This window comes from Periophthalmus magnuspinnatus, chromosome 11, assembly GCF_009829125.3.
Source record: "Periophthalmus magnuspinnatus isolate fPerMag1 chromosome 11, fPerMag1.2.pri, whole genome shotgun sequence".
In the NCBI taxonomy this organism is placed as follows: Eukaryota; Metazoa; Chordata; class Actinopteri; order Gobiiformes; family Gobiidae; genus Periophthalmus; species Periophthalmus magnuspinnatus.
Window position 1 is genome coordinate 24,204,624 of NC_047136.2, and position 8,704 is coordinate 24,213,327.

General features: G+C 37.7%; 1 protein-coding gene across 1 annotated transcript; it reads right to left on the bottom strand.

The window, feature by feature from the left end:
* Positions 1-214: 214 nt before the first annotated feature.
* Positions 215-6,802, bottom strand: LOC117378341 (probable thiopurine S-methyltransferase). Its single transcript, XM_033974929.2, has 9 exons — positions 6,721-6,802; positions 3,632-3,754; positions 3,159-3,251; positions 2,815-2,947; positions 2,683-2,735; positions 1,882-1,956; positions 1,719-1,804; positions 1,100-1,144; positions 215-985 (listed from the first exon to the last, which is right to left on the bottom strand). The coding sequence occupies exons 2-9, from the start codon at positions 3,727-3,729 to the stop codon at positions 870-872; spliced, it is 699 nt and encodes a 232-aa protein (XP_033830820.1). The 5' UTR covers positions 3,730-3,754; positions 6,721-6,802; the 3' UTR covers positions 215-869.
* Between the last annotated feature and the right edge of the window lie 1,902 nt (positions 6,803-8,704).

Here is an 8,704-nt window from a genome sequence, read left to right on the forward strand (position 1 = left end):
AAATCCATTTTGAATTTTTTCTTGAGTTTTCAGACAATCTTAAAACTTTTTTGGCAGCATTTGCTAATGTGTTCATTGTGTCTCTGTGGTAACTGCTGAAAATTCCACCTTAGAATACATGTAAAGTACCCCCAAGCGTGTTGTCACTGCAAAGTATCAATGCTTTTATTACTGATTAATACATATAGGTAGAGAAAGAACAAAAAATCAAATAAATGCCGGTACATTTATTAAAATTGGTAAGATACAGATACGATTACAGAAAATTGTAAACATGTTACATATAGCATGCATAATTGACAATACACTTCCTACATATTTTCATTTAAAGAGGGTTTTTTTTTTACTACTAATACAAAGAATATATTTAAATCACCATGTTATCTTTTATTGTTTAAAAGATAACATTAAATTCTATATTCACCAAAAATAATGTCTCCCCTCCCTTTTCTCTCCATGTTAACTCACTCCCCCTTCAGAGCTCTTTCACAACACAATCTGTGTGCGTCCTGTTAATGAAACTACTGCACATTGCATCAGGTTTGTGAAGTTGTAGTGTACAGTTTTGTATCATGTTTTTGTATATTTATGGAGACTTGTCGTGTGAGAACATGGGTGATGTAGGCTTGTGGGTGGAGCATTGTACAGAATCTTACAGCTAACGATAAGGAGGGTTCAAACAGGGAGAGAATCACTAAAATATTCAAACATGCATGGAGACATGTTTTGGACGAGGGAACAACGTTAAAATATGATTAAAAAAACCAACAAAAATTTTATAATACCCCCTCTTTAAATTTTCAAACATCAATCACCACGTCTACAGAAATACATTCAAGTTTCTCTGTCAATGAAAATGATATTCTTCATTAACTTTTATGAACTAAGAGATGGATTTTCTCAATGAGATACTCCATGCCACAGTTTTTACACTCTTCATCGAAAATATCCTCTTCTTGCAATGACTCTATATCACAATAGGGCTCTGAAAATACACATTATATTAATAAACATATCATTTTGTCTGTGTGTGTGTGTGTGGGGGGGGGGGGGGTATGTGTGTTTGTGCGTGCGTGCGTGTGTGTATTTAAACACTTACCAAACAGGTTACGGACTTCTTCATTTGGTATACAGTATGGAGGACCTGAAGAGTAAAATGCACACACAGAATAAATTGAGTGAAACTATAATAATGTTAAAGCTATTTATTTAAAGGTGCTGTACCTGATTTTGATACAGAAACTTTCAACAGAAACTAATAAATTCTTTTTTTTTTCAGCTGTTTTTAGTTGTATATTTTTCTTTGCTCAAGTTATAAACGTGTTAAACAATAAAACCCTCAGGCTTTTCAGGAGGTCTCAAAAAATAATAAAAAATACTTTTACTTTTCAGTCCATTTAAAAAATGTAGTGAAGTAGAAAGTACTTAAGTAAAGTACAGATACATTTTTTATTTTTTTTAACTAAAGTATAGTACAGTACTACTTTTACTTTGTTATGATCCACCACTAACAACAACTAGCATGCAAATGCACACTTACTGATTATCAGACAATAAAATGCTTTATAATTAGATGAAGACGGCTCACAGAGGACTTATTTGGACCTGAAGAGCAGCTTAAATAATTTATCTGTACTGGGGAAAGACACATTTTGCACAAATGCATGGGAAAAATGGGGAAAAGGGCCTTTAACTGTGTTACAAGAATGGAAATATACCAGGAAATTTTTCAGGATTATAGAGCAGAGTGTCCAAAAGGAATCTGCAGTCAGGAGCCATGAGTGAAACCAACAGAGCAACATATCTGGATAATTCACACAAACAAGAGTTAAAAATGAAACAAATATTGTAACATAAAAATACTTTGATGAGAAATATTACTTGGCTCGGTCTTTTAGGTTGATGACGATAAGAGCTCCTCTGTCCCAAATGGCTCCAAACTGACCCTCAAGAGAACTGCAATAGATTAAAGGAGGGTTTAAGAGTATAGGCTAATGCAAAAACAAACAACACACAGTTAAAGCTCGCACGATTTAATGTGTTCATACTTTGCAGTGACAGCAAACTAGGTCTGAAGGTTCAATAATAATAATAATAATAAAATTGATTTAAACAAGACATTTTCAGGAGTCTGTGATCAATATGAGTGTTCATGGCCCTGTTTAAGAGTTTGATTTTCAACAAAAGCTGGACTGGGACATTTATAGCACAACAGATCATTTCACCTGTTGTAGTTCTAGATAAATAAGCTCTTTATGGTCAGATTGTGCTAAAACAAAGCTCAGATTAAAATCTAACTTAAGACAAAGCAGAGCCTACAGTTAGCATCACACTCATTATAGCATAAATAATATAGGACTAATATGGGGCCATGCATATTCAACCAGGAATGATTTTCTACTTTCTTACTTTGTACAATATCTTCAGAGGGCAATACTAACAGAAATTATTATTATTATTATTTTTGTTTTTATTTTTATTTTTTTGTTTTTAGCAGAACAATATTCAGACCAGAAATGTGAACCAGAACACCCAGAGCAGATGTATCCAGACACAATAGAGGATGCAAACTCCACACCCCCCTCCAAGAAGCAGTTGCTAAAAGTATTGAAAATCAGATACTAAGCAATACTAAATCTATTGAAACTAGAATTTGAAAATATCATGTGGGAACAACAGTACCTGGAGAAGGAGGAGATATCACATTGATAGAGGGACACCGTTTTCTCAGTGTTCTGCAAAAGAAAGTTATTATTAGTAGGAGCAATACATACTGTAGTTGTTATCTTTCCAATAAATTAAAAGACAACACACCCTGAAAACCTTTGCTCCAGGGATGGTTGGAACAGGCTCCTCACTGTAGCTCATTTTACTTTCTTCAAAAAACTCACAAATGGCTTTTTCGGATATCTCCACTCCAACTACAGTGTGACCCATGTCTGCAAGCCTGAGGTGTGCACATAGTAACAAACAGCATTTAAATAGTTTAAGTAGGAGTAGGAGTAGAGGTGGTAGTGGTGGGTGTGGTAGAGGAGGTGGTGGTGGTAGTGGTAGAAGTAGTGATACTGGTGGTAATAGAGATAGCGGTAGTAGTAGTAGTGGTAGATGAAGTGGTAGTGGTAGTAGTATTTAGCAGCTTGTACATGAGGAGTACTCACCATTTCATATCTACAGCTTTTCCACAGAGAGGGAAAAAGAACTTTACTCCAGTCCGTCCTGCTAACACTTTGTCAATGTTGATCTGAAGCAGCCTGTTCAATGAGAAAACACTTTCATTTTGTCAGCTCATATATCTGCTCATATAATACATAATAACTCCACTGCACCGTCCAAGAATGAAGTACTAAATAAAAGAATGAGGGCACATAATTGAAGGTGCTCTATGTAACTTTTCTGCTAAAGGGCACTAACTGCTTATCTCCATGAAGATGTTACTGCTTTGGCAGATTACAGCAGTTTACAGGAGGAAGAAAATGGAAAGTGGAGGAACTCGATGACCGAAGAAGTGTGTGCACGCAGAAGATCCACGAAGCAGTTCAATTATTTAAATATATGTAAAAAGTGAGACCATGTGCACTTGAACCAGAGTTCTGAATGAGCTGAGTAAAGTTCAGAGGTGTTTGTTTCTTACTTGCTGCCCTTGGCTTCATGGAATCCTGTCTGTCCTTTCTCCCATGAGGTCACCCACTCTTCAAGATTGGTGAACTGGTTCTCCTGAGGGTTCGACATGCTGCTGCCTCTCTCTCCTGTTTAACTGAAGACAACACAGTGGATATAAAGTACAACAGCAATGTGCAGGAGGGACTAGGTCTCTCAGCTGGACTGGAAACACCTTGTTCACCCAAAAACAGAGGAGCTGCAGGAAGTGTCTGGGGTGAGGGAAGACTGGGAGTCCCTTTATACACTGTTGCCCTGCGACCTGGTCTCACATAAGCAAAAGAAAATGGATGAAGCTGAAGTAATAGTAACGATAGTAATAATAACCTTGCCTTATAAAATATTAAAGGTGCACTATATAACAAGGTTCTGCCATCTGATTGCCTCCAAGGAGATGCTATTGCTTTGCCTGAAAGGTTTCTCAATGTGGCATTAAACTTATCTCTCTAAAGCCAAGTTGCCCGGTGCATTAAAGTTGAGTGTAAGATTCTATATTCTAAGGCAAGTAATAGTAAATTGATTTCAGAGTTGGATAGTACACTGTTACATTTACTTGAAAGAAATTGTACTTTTCAGAGTACTTTTCTACTGCATAATTTTACTCCTACTTGAGTCATATTTTGGTTCCTCTTCCCACTGTGAGTAAGTCTACAATTGCACTGCTCTTTCAGATATACGTTTTTTTTTCTCTTTTTTTCTATATTTTGTATCTATCCTTTGAAAAAAAAAAAAATTCTGTGCATTATTTAAAGAGGCGGTATTAACTCCCCCCTGCTCCACCTCCTCGGCCCTCACCTAGTCTCCCACCCAAACTCCACCCAGCTGAATTACTTTGTGTAAGAATTGTGCTATACAAATAAACCTGCCTCGCCCTGCCCTGCCTTGCCTATTATGCAAAATTAACGTTTTGTAGCTTTCTATCATGTTATAACATTGTTCCCTCATCAAAAACATGCCTGAAGAGGTTTCAGATGTCATCCATGAGTGTTTGCATAATCTGGCGATCTCTCAAGGGTCCTATTTAAACCACAGACCCCCACTTTAATGTTTTGTCATTCTAATTACTATAAATTATAAATCAGGAGTTTCATCCCAACAGTTACTCTTTAAGGTACTTGTACTTGAGTAGTACTTTCGCCAAATACATTTTAACTCTTACTTGAGTAATTTCTTGGACCACTACTTTGTACTTCTACTTGAGTAACATTATTTTGAAGTAACCTTGTTCCTACTTGAGTACAGTTTTAGTCTACTCTCAGTCTTTAATGCAGTTTAAGACTAGACTAGACTCATCTCCCGGCATTTAAAGGTCCTACATTACATGAAATTGACTCTTGTGAGCTTTAAGTAATGTTATAATTTTGTTATGTCATCAAAAACATAACTGGAGTTATGTTTCGTTTCATTCACATATTTGAAAACTCCTGGTTTATTAATCTGTCTATCTCCAAATCTTAAAATGCTCTGGTCCATCTTGTGATAAGTAGTGGTAGTTTTCAGCTACATTTACCTGTTTGTTTTATGGATATTGACAATTCCATGGATGAAACTATCCAAATGATTCTAGTGAAGGTGTGAGGAGTTTAAAAAACATAGTGGAGCACTTCCTGTATCACAAGGTGGGTGAGTGTTTTCTGTTCAAGAGAAGAACTCAGCCTAAATATGCATGCTTTGTGTGTTAAAGATGTGTGAATGAAACTAAACACAACTCCAGGTCTGTTTGTGATGAGGAAACAACATTATAACATACAGTAGCCCCTGTCCTTGACCTGTGGGATGCCCCAGGGGTCAATCCTGGGACCCCTGTTGTTTAATCTCTACATGCTGCCGTTAGGCCAGTTAATACACAGCAATGATGTGTCCTACCACAACTCTGCAGATGAGACTCAGATCTATGTCTCACTGCAGCAGGTGAATATGGACCAGTGGATTCACTCACTACATCCAACAGATCAGTGTGTGGAGGCAAAACAACTTTCTCCAGCTAAACTCAGACAAGACTGAAGTCATCATCTTTGGCCACAGAAACATAGAGAAAGTGTCACCTCCAGTCTCTCTCTCTCTCTAAAACTTTCAGATCAGGCTAGAAATTTAGGGGTAATAATGGACTCAGACTTGAACTTTAACAGCCACATCAAATCAAGAACATCTGCAGCTTTTTTACTATCTAAAAACACTGCTAAAATCAAAGGTATACAGTCAAAACCAGACTTGGAGAGACTTATCCATGCATTTGTCTCCAGTAGGTTAGACTACTGTAATGTCCTGCTCACTGGCCTCTCCAAACGAGTGTTAAGACAACTGCAGTACATCCAGAACACTGCTGTTTGAGTCCTGACTAGAACCAGGAAGTACGAGCACATAATTGTTGTGTTTAGGTCTCTGCACTGGCTTCCTGTAGCTCAAAGAATAGACTTGAAAGCAGCTCTGCTTGTGTATAAGTCTCTCCAAGGCCTAGCACCAAAGAACATCTCCCACATGTTAGAGCCACATGAACCATCTCACACTCTGCATATGACTGAAAGGTTTTCATTCTGCACTCTTCTGTTTTAATGTTAATTTTATGATGATTATTTGTGATTATTTATGTTTTGACTTGTGTGATTTTAATGTCTTTCCTATTCTGTGTAGCACTTTAAATTACTGTGCGTATGAATTGTGCTGTACATATAAACTTGCCTTGCCAGGAGATCAGAAAACAATGTAGTATGAACCCTTTTACACTAGCTAGACTAGCCAGAATATTTTGGTGCTTTATTATTCCTTTTCTATGTATCATGTTGACCTGAACTCGTTTTACGTGGGTTAGACATGTTCTAAACTCGAATTGAATACCCTACACACTTCTGCTTGCTTAGAAATAATAATGTACACAGAGGAAAATGCCATGATATTATAACACATTACTAATCTGTTATAACTTGAAAAGCAGGTCCAGCTGTGGATCATAGGAAAATGGATCAAAAGTCAAGTTGTTTGCATAGAGGCTGGCTATAGACTAAAACAAACTTTGCATTCATCCTGTCAAACAACTAGTAAAATTGATAAAATGTTAAAACATACCTTTACTTATCTTTCGATGGGTGAGCACAGATATAAACAGTGTAGTGCAGAGTAACCCTTGTTCACTTCTCTTCCACTGTGCGTCTCTCTCAGAGTAGGATTACTTTTCATTCATGAGGGCTTGTCTGACCACCCCCTCTCCCTCTGCTTCTGTCCTTATAAAACTATAAAACAGCTCACTACAGCCATCTACAGAAGGGCAGGCAGCACAGAAAGAATGAACAGTAGTAAGCCATATTATAGGCAAGGGAAGACAAGTTTATTTGTATAGCACAATTTGTACTAAAGGTAATTCAAAGTGTTTTATAGAATAACAAAGACTTTAAAAGCACAATACAACAAACCAAAACATAAATTGTCACAAATAATCATCATAAAATGAACATTAAAAGAGGAGAGTGCAGAATAAAAACATTTCAGTCATATACACAGCTAAACAGAAGTGTTTTGAGCCTGGATTTAAACATTGTCAAAGTAGAGGCCTGTTTCACATCTTCAGGAAGACTGGTCCAGGTTTTAACTGAAAAAACTTACACGCTGATTCTCCATGTTTAGTCTGAAGTCCTCAGAGTGTGAGATGGTTCATGTGGCTCTAACATGTGGGAGATGTTCTTTGGTACTGGTCCATGGAGAGACTTGTTCACACAGAGCTGCTTTAAAGTCTATTCTCTGAGCCATAGGAGCCAGAGACCTGAGGACAGGACACATGTGTGAAGTACTTCCTGGTTGTAGTCAGGACTCAAGCAGCAGTGTTCTGGATGTACTGCAGCTGTCTTAACGCTCGTTTGGAGAGGCCAGTGAGCAGGACGTTACAGTAGTCTAACCTACTGGAGACAAATGCTTGAAGTCTCTGTAAGTCTGGGTTTGACAGTATACCTTTGTTTTTTGCAATGTTTTAGATGGTAAAAAGCTGCAGACGTTATTGATTTGGTGTGGATTTTAAAGTTCAAGTCTGAGTCCATTATTACCCCTAGATTTCTAGCCTGATTTGAGGATTTTAGAGAGAGACTGGAGGTGACACTTTCTCTTTGTTTATGTTCATGTTTATATTAACTGGCCTAATGGCAGCATGTAAAGATTGACCAACAGGGGTCCCAGTATTGACCCCTGGGGCACCCCACAGGTCAAGGACATTTTATCTGAGAGACATTTTCCAATTTCAACAAAGTACTCCCTGTCTTCTAAATAGGACTTGAACCAGTTCAGTGCAGTACCAGAGATGTCCACCAGTCCTCTAGTCTCTGTAAGAGGATCCCATGATCCACAGTGTCAAAGGCAGCACTCAGATCTAACAGGATCAAGACTGAGACTTTGCCTGCATCAGTGTTCAGGCGGATGTCATTTGTCACCTTGATAAGAGCAGTCTCAGTGCTGTGGTGATGTCTAAATCCTGACTGAAAAACATCAAACGAGTTGTTCATTTGGAGAAAATGTCTGTTGTCTGTGTAATTCCTCAGTCATCCAGGTCTGATCCTTAGTAAAAGTGAGAAGTAAAATCTGTCAAATGGAGAACGTCTTAACTCCTACAACTTTTTTGTCCAGTTGACAGATTTTACTTTTGGCTTTTACATTTGGAGAAAGTTAATAAACTGTTGGTAAACAACTTTTTCAAGGACTTTGCCTGAAAACGTCAGATTTGAGATTAGTCAGTAATTGTTCATTATCGTGGCATTAAGACTGCTCTTCTTTAGGAGAGGCTTGATAACCAGTTTTTAAAGCTCTTGGGAATGTTCCAGAAGTGACATGTTAACTATGCAAGTGAGTAATGATAGCAAATGGTCAAAAAAAGACTTTAGAAATCTAGTGGGTAACATTGAGGCAGCATGTAGATGAACTCAGACTGGTGACGCTCTCTTGGACAGTTTTGTCAGTTACAGGTGCAAAGTGAGTCAGCTCCAAGTGTCTCGGTGGGTGCTGGGTTGTTATTTGCGTTGTAGAATTGATGGCATTTTTAATGCCCTGAACCTTGTCATTAAAGAACAAT

What these genes read in the sequence shown, in the direction of transcription:
- LOC117378341 (XM_033974929.2), bottom strand. Translation starts at nt 3,729, where the DNA reads ATGTCGAACCCTCAGGAGAACCAGTTCACCAATCTTGAAGAGTGGGTG. An exon ending in CATGAAGCCAAGGGCAGCAA is followed by an intron (nt 3,252 to 3,631) that starts GTAAGAAACAAA and finishes CTCATTGAACAG; the next exon opens with GCTGCTTCAGATCAACATTG. An exon ending in CTGGAGCAAAGGTTTTCAGG is followed by an intron (nt 2,736 to 2,814) that starts GTGTGTTGTCTT and finishes TTTCTTTTGCAG; the next exon opens with AACACTGAGAAAACGGTGTC.